Source organism: Aquarana catesbeiana, linkage group LG03 (genome assembly GCF_042186555.1).
Source record: "Aquarana catesbeiana isolate 2022-GZ linkage group LG03, ASM4218655v1, whole genome shotgun sequence".
NCBI classification, from domain to species: domain Eukaryota; kingdom Metazoa; phylum Chordata; class Amphibia; order Anura; family Ranidae; genus Aquarana; species Aquarana catesbeiana.
In genome coordinates, this window is record NC_133326.1 from 583,684,837 (window position 1) to 583,700,687 (window position 15,851).

Genomic DNA, 15,851 nt, shown 5'->3' on the forward strand with positions numbered 1-15,851 from the left:
AACCCCCCACCACAACCAGAAGTCACCACATGACAATCTAATGTCACCAGGAAACAGGAATTGGACGCTCTCCAGATCTGCACATCCGACTCCTACAATCTCCTCTATACACCATACACTGAGAGATCTGTACAATCTCATCTATACACCATACACTGAGAGATCTGTACAATCTCCTCTATACACCATACACTGAGAGATCTGTACAATCTCCTCTATACACCATACACTGAGGGATCTGTACAATCTCCTCTATACACCATACACTGAGGGATCTGTACAATCTCCTCTATACACCATACACTGAGAGATCTGTACAATCTCCTCTATACACCATACACTGAGAGATCTGTACAATCTCCTCTATACATCATACACTGAGGGATCTGACAACGATCTCCTCTATACACCATACACTGAGAGATCTGTACAATCTCCTCTATACACCATACACTGAGAGATCTGTACAATCTCCTCTATACACCATACACTGAGAGATCTGTACAATCTCCTCTATACACCATACACTGAGAGATCTGTACAATCTCCTCTATACACCATACACTGAGAGATCTGTACAATCTCCTCTATACACCATACACTGAGAGATCTGTACAATCTCCTCTATACACCATACACTGAGAGATCTGTACAATCTCCTCTATACACCATACACTGAGAGATCTGTACAATCTCCTCTATACATCATACACTGAGAGATCTGTACAATCTCCTCTATACATCATACACTGAGGGATCTGACAACGATCTCCTCTATACACCATACACTGAGAGATCTGTACAATCTCCTCTATACACCATACACTGAGAGATCTGTGTCTGGGCAGATGAGGGACTAACACTCCCAGCATGTCTGACAATGTCGATCTTCCTGAGTAGGAGACACATTAGGACCTGTCAGGCTGGGGCTAGTAATAGACATTGAGGTCAGAGTAGCAGAGATGCCTGAAGATCTTCCACGTCTCCTGTGATCTCGGTGTGTGTGGGGGGTGTTATTCTCTGTCATCCTCGTCTAATGAGCCGTGATGTCAGCACTTATTATTAGTCCCAGTGATGAGAACATTTCCCAGAGGATTAGCATACTATAAACCTTACTCATGGATGGCAATTCTCAATGGGGCTCTCAGATCAACCCTTCCCTATCAAAAGCTGGATACACACTATACAACTTTGGTTGGTCGATTTCCTTCAACTATGTAGTACAAGGGCCCGCCTAATTGTATACAAATTAAAAGTGTTTAGGTTTGACCTCATATTATATGGTTTTGGTAAATCTAAAAGGGAAAAAAGATCTGAAGGAAATTGTATATTGTGCATCCAGCTTAAAGTGGCCATACACACTACAATGATTGTAGAGATCGCAGAGATTGTACAATCTCATTCAAATTTACCAAGAACAAACCTATACAAGCCAATCCATTTCTAACCAATCACACAGGCCCTTACATTACATAGTTATTGGTAGTATGATCAGATTATCAAAGCATCACAACACATCACCAAACCTCAATCGTTATACAATCGATGGCACTGCGGCAGACATGTTCACTACAGGCAGTCTACACCGCACATTACTGACACTGATTACAGAGCTTTGATGTGGTCACACATCTCCAAAACAATGTCATTGTCCCCGTGTTGTAAGCAGACACCAGTGCCAGGACAAGCCTATCCAGTGCCCAGGACAAATCTATCCAGTGCCCAGGACAAATCTATCCAGTGCCCAGGACAAATCTATCCAGTGCCCAGGACAAATCTATCCAGTGCCCAGGACAAATCTATCCAGTGCCCAGGACAAATCTATCCAGTGCCCAGGACAAATCTATCCAGTGCCCAGGACAAATCTATCCAGTGCCCAGGACAAGACTATCCAGTGCCCAGGACAAATCTATCCAGTGCCCAGGACAAGACTATCCAGTGCCCAGGACAAATCTATCCAGTGCCCAGGACAAGACTATCCAGTGCCCAGGACAAGGCTATCCAGTGCCCAGGACAAATCTATCCAGTGCCCAGGACAAATCTATCCAGTGCCCAGGACAAATCTATCCAGTGCCCAGGACAAGACTATCCAGTGCCCAGGACAAGGCTATCCAGTGCCCAGGACAAATCTATCCAGTGCCCAGGACAAATCTATCCAGTGCCCAGGACAAATCTATCCAGTGCCCAGGACAAATCTATCCAGTGCCAGGACAAGGCTATCCAGTGCCCAGGACAAATCTATCCAGTGCCCAGGACAAATCTATCCAGTGCCCAGGACAAGACTATCCAGTGCCCAGGACAAGGCTATCCAGTGCCCAGGACAAATCTATCCAGTGCCCAGGACAAAGATTCCAAACCGTGCCCCCCACCACCATCCCTTAGGGTAAGAGCGCCCACATCCCTGCAATAAACCATTGTGCCCAGGGCAGCCATCCCTCTTACCCACCCCTTGTCCCGGCCCTGGCAGACACACAAATCATTGGGTGTACAAACGTCTTATTTTATCACCAAACACAGCGAAACATCGATGTTTGCTTAGGTTTTATTAGATCTAGAAGAGCACTGGCTATACACTATACAATCTGACTAAATAACGTTTCTGCCTGCATTTCTGGAAATGCATGAAAAACACACAAAAAACGTGTTCTGTCTGTGGTTCTGTTACATATCACCCCAAACGTGGGCAGCAGCTGCCAAACAATGGTACTTCAGCTTCTTTGATGGGTCTGTACTGTGACCTGCAGACCATTCATAAAATGGGTCATTGCGATAAAACGTGCAACGCAAAACGCGATCGCTCGGGTGTGAGGGCAGCCCTATGGTGAGTGAGGACACACCTAAACCATCCAATCAATGCGTATCCAATCATATAGGGAGGAGACTGTCCAATTATATGTCTCTCTCTGCAGATAGATATATATATATATGTATTTTTATTATTATTATTATTATTATTATTAATAAATGAATAATATATATATATTTATTAATATTTTTAATAATAACAATAAATTTTTATATATATATATATAAAAATAATAATAATAATTATTGGTCTGATTAAAAAAAAAAGAAAAAGTAAAGTGTGTATGGCCACTCTAGGCTATATATGTGTGAAAAAAAAAATTATATATACACACACACACACACATATATAGATTGTGTATCAGATCGATTTGATTAAAGTGATTCTGATCAATACCCAGAACTTCCCCCCAGACCGATTTACATCAGATTTGATCATAGAGAGACGATCGGTCGGGGTGGAAATGTATTGATCCCGTCGCACCTTAGCAGATTTGGTCGTGAATGAAATCGGATTGGGAGGTCGTCCAGTGATTGTATTGTCCAATTATTGATCGGATTCCACTCTCTGGGTGTGGCACATCGATTAGGTTATTGATTAATTATTCCTATGGGGAGAAGATGGATCAGGGGGGGATTTCTCAATAGGTGTATGGCCCCCATTACACTCCAGTTGAGATCTCCATCACAGACCTGCGATGATCAAAGAATGAACACCCTCCTCCCGATCCTGTGCGATCAGAGGTGACCGAGGGACCTACCTAGGAGCAGCAGCATGACTTCCCCGGCAGATGACAGCACCATACTCCAGCCGATCCCGAGTCCGCCCTCCGACTCTCACCGACCTGTCACTCTTCTGCAGCCGGCCGACTCACCTCCTTCCAATTATAGGGAACACACATCCATGGGACAGTCCAAAACAAGCCGATCACCGAGCGATCCCAGCACAGGATCCCTTCCGATCACTGGCCGATCCCAGCACAGGATCCCTTCCGATCACTGCACGGGATCTCCGACTGATTCCCTCCGATCACTGGCCGATCCCAGCGCAGGCTCCGGCCACCATCCTGGGACCTCAGTGACACCTTGTTGTGGAGGTGACTGTCATGGTGTCAGGTGTGTGTACAGATCGGGGTGTCAGTAGATCTCATCGCCCCTCTGGAGCTCCTCTCTTCTCCTGGTCTGCCTGTCCCGGCAGAGAACTGAGTGCTGAGCGCTGCAGGTGAGCAATGAGAGAGATTGGCCCCAGAGCTGAGCTGTCCGGGGGCCCCGCCCCTCTCCAAGCTGTCACACTGCGCTCCGCCATGGAGGCGCTATTGTCACCCAACTGTCCCATTCTGATCAATGGACACCATCACTAGACACACCGACCCGGGACACATCCGATCACTTGCTTTTACTGACACTTTTTGTTTACAAGTTTAAATCGGTATAATTTTGCTAGAAAATTACTTGTAACCCCCAAACATTATACATTTTTTATGTTTTAGCAAAGACCCTAGGGAATAAAATGGCAAACATTGCAATTATTTATGTCACACAGTACTTTGCAAACACAATTTTTTTTTTTAATACACTTTCATGATCTAAAAAAAAAAAATATATATATATACTCCTGAATTTTTTTTGGAAATTGTGAAGGATGATGTTACACCGAGTAAATAGATACCTAACATGTCACGCTTTAAAATTGTGCACGCTTGTGGAATGGCGTCAAACTACGATACTTAAAAGTCTCCATAGGCGACGCTTTAAACACCTTTACAGGTTACCTGTTTATAGTTACAGAGTTGGTCTAGCGCTAGAATTATTGCTCCCGCTCCAACATTTGTGGCCATAGCTCACATGTGTGGTGCGAACACCGCTTACATATGAGGGTGTGACTTACGTATAAGTTTGCGTCTGCACAGAAGCATGGAGGGATGGGGCGCTTTAAAAAAAATGTTTTCTTTTTTTTTTGTATACACTGTCCCTTTATTTTTTTAAAAAAATTTTTGATCACTTTTATTCCTATTAAAAGGAATGTAAACATCCCTTGTAATAGAAATAAGGATGACAGATCCTCTTTATGAAGAGATCTGGGCTCAAAAAGACCTCAGATCTCTTCTTTACCTTTCATAGCAAAGGATATATATATATATTTTAAACTTTTGCTTTAAAAAAAAAAAAAAATTGTTTACCTTTACCCTGGACCGGAAGTGACGCCATGATGCCGCGCCGATCCTCAAAGGCCATAGAGGCAATCAAACCGGATGTACTGTTTTATCGCCTGTAAGGTCAGCTGACGGCACCATCGGATCGTTTCTCAGGCAAGCGGAAATTGCAAGCCTGAGAAACACCGGTGGGAGGGGAGGGGGACATTTTAGTGCAAATAAACACTATATTATATCCAAAGTTTTGGTAAAATATAAAAGATGGGGTTGTGTCGCATATATAAATACCAAACATGTCAAGTCTTAAACTTGGCATACCCGTACAATTGCAATAAAAAAAACTACGGTACCCAAAATTGTCCATAGGCCACCCTTTAAAAGCCTTACAGCTCACAGTTTAGCGTTAAGCCTGGTACACACTGCTTGTTTCTCTTCAAAGACGTTGTACTAACTATCTGATGTTAGTACAGTGATCTCCCCTGCTGTTCTATTGTGTTCTGATAGGGTGACGGCCCCCCTCCCCCCTCCAGAACACTCCAGTCAGCGCTTTCAGCCATTGGCTAAGAGCACTGACCGGGCGCCAAGAGCTGGTCAGCAGACCTTTTTTGGTCACGCCCCTATAATAGAAGTCGGCTGTTGGACCGGCTGCAGTAAACAGGGGACAATAGTCGGACGATGTCACCCGACATTTGGCTCATGTGTACAGGGCTTTACAGTGGTCAACAGATGCAGACAGGGCGGCTAGGGCGTGCGCCCGCAGGGTGCCCTCGTGGAAAACGCCTTTCCATGGGGGCACTCACCAAAGAGGAGGGAACCCAGAAGAGGAGGATTGGGGCTGCTCTGTACAAAACCATTACATAGGTCAGGTAAATATAACATGTATTTTACTTTAATTTAAAAAATGAACATTTAATGTCAATTTAACCATGAACTATGGCACTAGAATTATTGCTCTCACTCCAACATTAGCAACAATACCTCAAATGTGTTGCACTGATGATGTTTACATACACATGCCCGCCCTATACTACACTTTTTATATGGGGTATGTGCGGGGATTACAGGAGTGCTTTAAAAAAAAAAACGTTATTCATTTTATGTAATTTTTTAATTTTTTTTTTAATTTGACTTTATTGCTATTACAAAGGGGGCTGACAAACCCCAAATGTGATATCATGGATAGGTGACAGGTACTTTTTATGAAGACATTGGGGATTTATTAGACCCTGCCCTCCAATGCAGTCATTCAAGCACAGGTCGTGTTTGAATAGCTGCATCCTCAGCTACAATAGCCAAGGAATGAGAACTGTGACCCCAGAAGTGACATAATACATGTCACCTCCTGGATCATTCCTTGGAGGGATCGGGGAATGGATGCTCCCCAAGTTCCTCCTGCTTTTATCAGGAAAGCTGTTTTCCGCAGTCCAAGTGTCTTCTATTCTTTTCCAGCCTTAGTGCCCATTTACAGCACAAAAAACGTCCTCCGGGTCTGTTGCGTTTCTGCATTTGCATTTTTAACTAGTTTTTGATGATTTCCGGTGCATTTTTCTTGCGTTTCCAGATACATTCCAGATGTTTTTCTTCTTCCCTTTTCCTGTTTTTTTTTTTCACTGTACTGGGGTCTGGTGCATGTTTGATGCATTTTTTATGCTTTTTACTACATTCCAGTACAGTTCTGTGCAGGAAAAAAGCAGTATGTTGTACTTTTTTTCTGGAACTGAATAGCACTGAAATGCACTGCACTGGTGTGAAATACTGTATGCGGTTGGAATCCATAGATATAACCTACTTTACATGCGTTTGTGATGCAGAAAAAAAAGCATGTGTTGTGAATGGGCCCTAAACCCAGGACCCTGTATTCACTATATCTGATCTCCACAGTACACAGAACAATTAATTTAGTAAAAGTTTCTGGTGAAGCTTGTATAAGGATTTTTCATACTGCACTGAACTGTCCTATGAGGCTGCTGGGCTCCTGACCTTCTGTCTGGACAGTGCTGATCACATGCACTCTCACAAGAAAAAAAAACTTCTCTAGCAATACACACCAAACTGAGCATGTGCAGTCTGACTCCAAAGCCTCTGTGTTATCCGGACTTGTCCAGGGGGAGAGTGCAGGGAGGGAAGGATCTGTGCATACAAGATCAAGCAGCTTTTTTACACAATGCAGAGGATTAACCCCTTAGATTCCACAGTGAGTATAACAAGCATGCTTCACTGCATATACAGAACGATTTTACTGTTGTGGGTTTACTAACACTTTAAAGATAAAGCTTTTTTTTTTTTTTTACAGTGGAATCTCAGATTACGAGAATAATCCGTTCCAGGAGTATGCTTGTAATCCAAAGTACTCGCATATCAAAGCGAGTTTTCCCATTGAAGTCAATGGAAATGAAAATAATTTGTTCCACATTGACTTCAATGGGATGCAATTCCGCATGCGGCCAGAGGCGGGGGGCGCCGGAGAGCCTCGGAAATGGTCGAAAAGGCCAGAGGGACACTTCGGCGGACTTCGGCAAACCTCGGAAAGACTCCGTTCACGAGCCTTTCCGAGGTTCACCGAGGTCAGCTGAACTGTCCTCGGGCCTTTTCAGGCATTTCCGAATGCCGACGATCGGCGACTTTCGGCTTTGTTTGGCTCCGGCGCCCCCCACCTCAGGCCAAAAGTGGTACTGCACACCGCTTTTGGCCTGAATCCTGCTAGTTTTGCGAGACAACACTCGCAAACCGAGTTAGGATTTTTAGAAATACAGTGCTCGGTTTGCGAAACGCTCGTTAACCGCGTTACTCGCAATCCGAGGTTCCACTGTAAATGCATAGTGTATGGAAAGGTTGAAAACTACTGTCGGGTTGTTTTGCCATTACTATGTGCTCTATACGAACAAGAGAGAGTGGAAAGAACGGAGGGAAATTCCCTTTATGCCACTTACACACAAGCGGACTTTTCGACCGGACAGGTCCAACGGACCGAGTCCGGCGGACAATTCAACCTTGTGTGGGCTTCATCGGACCTGCAGCGGAATTTTTCGGTCGAAAATCTGATGGACTTTAGATTTGGAACATGCTTCAAATCTTTACAACGGACCCGAGTCCGGTCGAAAAATCCGCTTGTCTGTATGCTAGTCCGACGGACAAAAACTGACGCTAGGGCAGCTATTGGCTACTGGCTATAAACTTCCTCATCTTAGTCCGGTCGTACGTCATCACGTACAAATCCATCGGACTTTGGCGTGATCGTGTGTAGGCAAGTCCGGTCGTTAGAAAGTCCGTCGAAAGTCCGTCGGACCTTTGTTGTCAAAAAGTCCGACCGTGTGTACGCAGCATTAGACTGTTATCACTGTAGTGATCCCATTGGAAGATTTACCCTCTATTTCCGATTTTGTGACAATTCAAAATGTTTAATTTTCTATCCAGTAAAGGTGGTCACCAGGACAAAGAAAGAGGAAGCATCCCTTTAAAGAGGATGCAATCAGCACTAAAAGCACCTCATTAGTCTATCTAAAAAAAAGTTTTTTGACTTTAACCGCTTGCTGACCATATACTGTAGATATATACGGTGGCAAGACGGCTCTCCTGCACAGGATCACATACCACGTACCTAGCACTTCCGGGCACCGCCGGCGACCCGCTCGCACTGTGATTAGACACAGCAGGAGCTAATTGGCGGGTACGGTGGAATCCATGTCCTCCGGCACCTACCGATGCTTCGATATACTGACAGAACGGAGGTCGGCCTATGTAAACAAGGCAGATCACCTTTCTGTCACTACAAAAGTCATGGATACTGTGTCTCTGCTAAGCAGGGGCAACGATCTATGCCTCCGCCTAGTACAAACACCTCCCCCACAGTAGTAAAAGCACATGTCAGGCGCACATTTAACCCTTTGATCGCCCCTGATGTTAACCCCTTCCCTGCCAGTGTCATTAGTACAGTGACAGTGCATATTATTTAGCACTGATCACTGTATTAGTGTCACCTGTCCCCGAAAAGTGTCACGTGTCAGTTAGTGTCCAGACTGCCGCCACAATAACGCAGTCTCGCTATAAGTCGCTGATCGCCACCATTACTAGTAAAAAAAAAAAAATTAAAAAGAAATAGCCAATAGTTTGTAGACACTATAACTTTTGCACAAACTAATCAATATACGCTTATTGTGATTTTTTTACCAAAAATACATAGCAGAATACATATTGGCCTAAATTGATGACGAAATTAGATTTTTTCACATTTTTATATTGGGTATGTTTATTTAGCAGAAAGTAAAAAAAGTTTTTTCTTTTTTAAATAGTCTTTTTTTGTTTATAGTGCAAAAATAAAAACCGCAGAGGTGATCAAATACCACCAAAAGAAAGCTCTATTTGTGGGAAAAAAGGACAAAAACTTGTTTAGGTACAGCATTGCACGACCGCGCAATTGCCAGTTAAAGTACCGCAGTGCCGTATTGCAAGAAATGGCCTGGTCATAAAGGGGGTAAAGCTTCCTGAGCGGTTAAATATATTTTATTGTAATTTCAAAAGGTGTCTTCAATGTTTTTAAATCTACAGAGTTCATTAAAATAATACCTGTTACTCCTGTCATGAAGGTCGATATCTCAGCACTTCCTGTTACTGGGTGATAAATGTCTCCCAGTTGTGCTCAGAGATGGTCTGTAAGGACATATACACATGGGCCATGGTTATTTTACCATGTATTGATATCATAGTATTAGGCCCCTTTCACACGGGCACCGTCAGTTTAGCCACGTTACAAACGTATCAGTTCTTATCCGTTGCTTCATCCGTCTTCATCCGTCATCCGTTCCGTTAATATCCGTTTTTGTATCCATTTTCATCCATTTACAGCAGTTTCTTTGCATTTAAGGAAATTACCTAGAAAGCATTGCTCCACCCATCCTACATTGCCATGCATGAACAATTTGCAGACTACTTTCTACATCCATCAGGAGAAGTTTCATGGCTACCAATATATATATATATAAATAATGCAGTGCAAATTTAAATTTATTAATTCATTAATTTGGGTATTTCATTGTGTTTTGATAGCATAAAAAGACACAAAAGCACATGATATGTTCAAAACAGTTTTAGTTTTAATATTCTGCATAACCCTTTTAAAATAAAGGTTTTTTCACTTTGTTTTTTTATTTGTCAAAGTATGAACTTTGAATTATTTCTTCAAAACGGATCTTAACTGATCGGACGTTGATGGACATTGTCAGTTAACGTCAGTTAATATCCGTTTTGACGGATCTGGACGTAGCTTTGTACGTTAAAAAAAACGGATAAAAATGGAAGCGGAGGTTAACTGATAGTAACAGATGGTCATCCGTTTGCCCATAGGAATGCATTGTCGTCCGTCGACGGATGGAAGAAAAACGGATAGACGGTCCGTCCGTGTGAAAGGGGGCTTAGTACAAATATCTGATAAGGCCCCTTTCTCACAGGCTCGCTGATCTTTTTAGCAAGACCTGATCAGAACTTTCACGCAGGTCTATGAGCAGGTTGTGTCCACCTATATCCGCCTACCTTCTAGTCCATCCATGTCCAGGGAAACAAAAACAGAAAAAGACTGCATCCTTGGTTGCTGAGGAGCAAAGGCCTGGAAACCCAACTGATAATTCATTAACCTTGCCCCCCCATAAAAGAAACACATGTAGAACAATTACGTTGGAAAGGACAAGGCCACAGCTTTATTTCATTTCAAACACAGACAATTCTCCAATGTAAATCATTTTAGCCAGTCACAGTTGTACTGTGAGCACACTTTAATCTGGCTCATAGCCCCCGAGTCTCTTGTTGCAGGGTCCCTGCCTAACCAGCAGGCCGCTGGGGCGGCTGCGGCAGGCAGGCTGCATGAGAGAGGCGGACGAGAGGAGAAAAGCGAGCGGGCAGATGAGCAGAGTTGACATCATCTCTCCCCGCCCGCTCCACATTAGCGCTCTTCACAACCGGGCCTCTTCAATGTGGGAGTGAGGTGTGGCGGAGAGCAGAGAGATGACATCATCTCTCACTGTCCGCCACACATCACCGCTCTTCTGCTCTCACAACGCGGGCCTCTTCTAAGTCGGAGGTGCGGCGGGGAGCAGCAAGATTACATGATCTCTAACTGCCCTCCCCGCATCACCGCTCTCCTGCCCTCACTAAATGGACCACTGCTGCCAGCCTGCCACCAATGCAGCGACAATGCACATTTGGTGGTGACAATCCAAATCTTGTGCCAGCCGATGTGGCAAGTGACAACCCACATCTGGTGGCTGGTGACATGGCAAGTGACAATCTGCACACGGTGGCAGGTAACTTGGAAAGTGACAATCTGCAAATTGTGGCAGGTGACGTGGCAATCTGCAAATGGTGGCAGGTGACGTGGCAAGTGACAATCCACATCTGGTGGCAGGTGACGTGGCAAGTGACAATCCATGTCTGGTGGCAAGTGACAATCCACATCTGGTACCAGGCGACATGGCAAGTGACAATCTACATCTGGTGACATTGCAAGTGACAATCCGCATCAGGTGGCAGGTGACGTGGCAAGTGAGAATCTGCAAATGGTGGCAGGTGACGTGGCAAGTGACAATCCACATCTGGTGGCAGGTGACGTGGCAAGTGACAATCCATGTCTGGTGGCAAGTGACAATCCACATCTGGTACCAGGCGACATGGCAAGTGACAATCTACATCTGGTGACATTGCAAGTGACAATCCGCATCAGGTGGCAGGTGACGTGGCAAGTGAGAATCTGCAAATGGTGGCAGGTGACGTGGCAAGTGACAATCCGCATCAGGTGGCAGGTGATGTGGCAAGTGACAATCTGCAAATGGTGGCAGGTGACGTGGCAAGTGACAATCTGCAAATGGTGGCAGGTGACGTGGCAATCTGAAAATGGTGGCAGGTGATGTGGCAAGTGACAATCCACATATGGTACCAGGCAACATGGCAAGTGACAATCCACATGTAGTGGCAGGTGACAGTTGCAAGTTACAAGCTGTATCTGGTGACTGGCGACGGTGGCACATGACATGCTGCATCTGGTGACAGGTGATGGTGGCAAGTGACATGCTGCATCTGGTGGCAGGAGATGTGGCAAGTGACACGCCCAGGGCTCCCACTGATTCTGCATTATGGTGAGTTGAACCATTTCATTATATATTAGAATGTAACAATAGAAACAATGCGCTTCAAATACCCTGACACCATATCAGCAATGGTGCCATGATGATTGAAGCGCCAACACCAGCCATCGCCCGTGAAAAATTGCTTACCATTGGCGTGCCCCCTCCCCCACCCCCCGAGCTTGAAAAAAGGTTGGTGACCGCTGCTATGGTCCCTAGCCCCAGATCTTTTTAAGAACTAGCAATGCCCTTGCAGGGAAGGAGGGTGGGCAACTCTTCCAGATGCTGCTCTTCAATGGCAAAAAACTTTACCTCAGGCAGAACTTTTATAGAAGCTCAGGCCCAGTCCCATCAGCCCATGTCATGCAGCCAATCATCTGTAACATATTGCGTGTTACCATGCCCAACTCCTGGCCATGCCCACATCAGTAAAGGCTCGTTTTCCCTATGAGGGTCAAGGGGCCTTCATTTCCATTTTCTGGACCTAAACATGACGGATTGTAGGTAGCCTGATGTAAACGGACACAAGTCCATTTTAAATATGGCAGCCCATAGATCCAGCACAGGGCCCTCACAGTCCACTTTCAAAATGTGGTAAAAAAAACAAAACTGAACGGGTATAGATGTCACAAAAGTGCTTGTCCTGCTCCAATTCAGTAGGAGATCTACTGAGGATTCCCCAGCTGAAAGGAGAATGGAAACAACAATCCAGGTACATATATGTGTAAACTGTTACATATTGCAACAGCTACCTATACTGCTACTATTGCCACCCCTGCAGCTACTGTGGCTACTACCACTGCTAATATTATTTCTTCTACATTCATACGACTACTGCAGTCATTTAATTTGTAATTCTTGTATTCCAATCCTACAGTGCTTTGAAAATGTATTCTTACCCCTTGAAATTTTCCACGTAAATGTATTTTTTGGGATTTTATGTGATAGACTAACACAAAGTGGCACATAATTATGAAGTGGAAGGAAAATGATAAATGTTTTTCAAATTTTTTTTACAAATAAATATCTGAAAAGTGTGGTGTGCATTTGTATTCAGCCCCCTTTACCCTGATACTCCTAACTAAAATCTAGTGGAACCAATTGCCTTCAGAAGTCACCCAAATAGAGTTCACCTGTGTGTAATTTGATCTCAGTATAAATACAGCTGTTTTATGAAGCCCTCAGAGGTTTGTTAGAGAACCCTAGTGAACAAACAGCATCATGAAGGCCAAGGAACACACCAGACAGGTCAGGGATAAAGTTGCAGAGAAGTTTAAAGCAGGGTTAGGTTATAAAAAAATATCCCAAGCTTTGAACATCTCACGGAGCACTGTTCAATCCATCATCCGAAAATGGAAAGAGTATGGCACAACTGAAAACATACCAAGACATGGCTGTTCACCTAAACTGACAGGCTGGGCAAGGAGAGCATTAATCAGAGAAGCAGCCAAGAGGCCCATGGTAACTTTGGAGGAGCTGCAGAGATCTACAGCTCAGGTGGGAGAATCTGTCCACAGGACAACTATTAGTTGTGCACTCCACAAATCTGGCCTTTATGGAAGAGTGGCAAGAACAAAGCCATTATTGAAAGAAAGCCATAAGTTGTTTGCAGTTTGCGAGAAGACATGTGGGGGACACAGCAAACATGTGGAAGAAGGTGCTCTGATCAGATGAGACCAAAATTGAACTTTTTGGCCTACAAGCAAAACGCTATTTGTGGAGGAAAACAAACACTGCACATCACCCTGAACACACCTCCCCACTGTGAAACATGGTGGTGACAGTACTGGTGTGGGGATGCTTTTCTTTAGCGGGGACAGGGAAGCTGGTCAGAGTTGATGGGAAGGTGGATTGAGCTAAATACAGGGCAATCTTAGAAGAAAACCTGTTAGAGTCTACAGAAGACTTAAGAAGGGGCGGAGGTTCACCTTCCAGCAGGACAATGACCCTAAACATACAGCCAGAGCTACAATGGAATGGTTCTGATCAAAGCATATTCACGTGTTAGAATGGCCCAGTCAAGTCCAGACCTAAATCCAATTGAGAATCTATGGCAAGACTTAAAATTGTTGTTCACAGATGCTCTCCATCCAATCTGACAGAGCTTGAGCTATTTTGCAAAGAAAAATGGGCAAAAAAGTCACTCTCTAGATGTGCAAAGCTGGTAGAGACATCCCCAAAAAGACCTGCAGCTGTAATTGCAGTGAAAGGTGGTTCTACAAAGTATTGACTCAGGGGGGCTGAATACAAATACACGCCACACTTTTTAGATATTTATTTCTAAAAAAATTTTTATTTGTAAAAGTTTTAAAAACCATTTATCATTTTCCTTCCATTTCACAATTATGTGAAGGTCTATCACATAAAATTCCAAAAAAAACATTTACGTTTTGCTTGCAACATGACAAAATGTGGAAAATTTCAAGGGGTATAAATACTTTTTTAAGGCACCGTATGTCATTTACAATGTAGTTCATACTATTAATGTGATGCAACCAATAATGTTACTGCTACACTGATACTGTATGTCTTTTCAGCTGCTGCAGAATTCTTACTACTATAACAGTTATTGGTATTTAATTGATGATTTCCATCATTTCCATTGGTGCTTTACAAAGAGTGTAAATTAATACAGAACGTTGAAAAACATCAGAACAATAAGTACATTTCATTGTCTAGCAAAACATATGCAGCAGAAACAAGACATATTAAAGTGAAAGCCCTGCCCATCAGATATTACAGTCTAAAGGAATAATTTTTAGAAAAATATACGAGATAGGGGAACTTGTGTATAAAGCGTCCATATGCACTACAGAGACTGGAAGAGTAAGCAGTGGTGGATAGAATGCCTTAAGGCAAATCATAGACTTTTCTGTAGAGGTGATTTTTTAAATTGCATTTGAATGGTTTGAGCAGCTATCCTCAACCAGGCTTCTCTGGAACTTCAGGATTCCTCAAAAGGTTCATAGGGGTTCCTTGAGTTGTGGCTGGTTGGCTTCCCACCTGATGGTCCCTGCATAGTTCCACTTCTATCGCCAATTGGCTGAGCCAGTAGCATAACACCAGTGATCTTTTAAGTGACTTTAATGGTGGGATTCTATCCACCACTGTAAGGGAGACATTCTTCTTACTTACCACCAATGTAAAGGGCATCTTCCTAATGACCCTGATGGACTAATCTTAGCAGGAGTTCACTGAGACCTGAAAGTTATTATAAGGGTTCCTCTGGGGGGGAAACGATTGAGAAAGGTTGGGTTAGAGAGTGCCAAACAGCTTGAGAAACGCAGATATAGAAAATGAATGAAATGGGAAATTGGGAAGAAATTCAGTAGAAGCTGCACTTGGGGTGTGATCTTGACATTTTTAGGTGACTTATGGAGCAGCTGTGAGGAGTGAGCTTTGTTAAGATTTTGTCCTTTTTTTCTTGTAAAACTGGTAGCCAGGCTAGGGACTAATGAAGAAAATACCTGTTGAAAGGATGGGATTTCCATCAGTCCAACCTGTAGGCTCTCAAAGCAAATATTCTCTGCTTTTTATTTGGTGCTAACCTGGCATACAATATTGTGATAACGTGTAAATAGATTTACATGAGATGACTACCCTTCCACTAATGAGTAAAACACATGGCCAATAACTACATAGGGCAAAGCTGATTCTTTGCTTATGGAGCCTATAGGCAGAGACATACTTTACCTAATGGTAATTCCAACCCTATGTGTAGCACTTGAAGATTTGGGAGAAGAGGTGGATGATTTAAACAGCAAAGTTTAAGATCGTTTGGAAT

At 43.6% G+C, this 15,851-nt stretch overlaps 1 protein-coding gene across 1 annotated transcript in view; it reads right to left on the reverse strand.

The window, feature by feature from the left end:
- Window positions 1–4,056, reverse strand: part of TGFA (transforming growth factor alpha) — a 98,898-nt gene extending 94,842 nt beyond the window's left edge. The window contains exon 1 of the mRNA XM_073622004.1: window positions 3,567–4,056. Coding sequence (XP_073478105.1) covers window positions 3,567–3,609 — 43 coding nt within the window. The 5' untranslated portion in view covers window positions 3,610–4,056. The remainder of the gene's footprint in view (window positions 1–3,566) is intronic.
- Window positions 4,057–15,851: the final 11,795 nt, after the last annotated feature.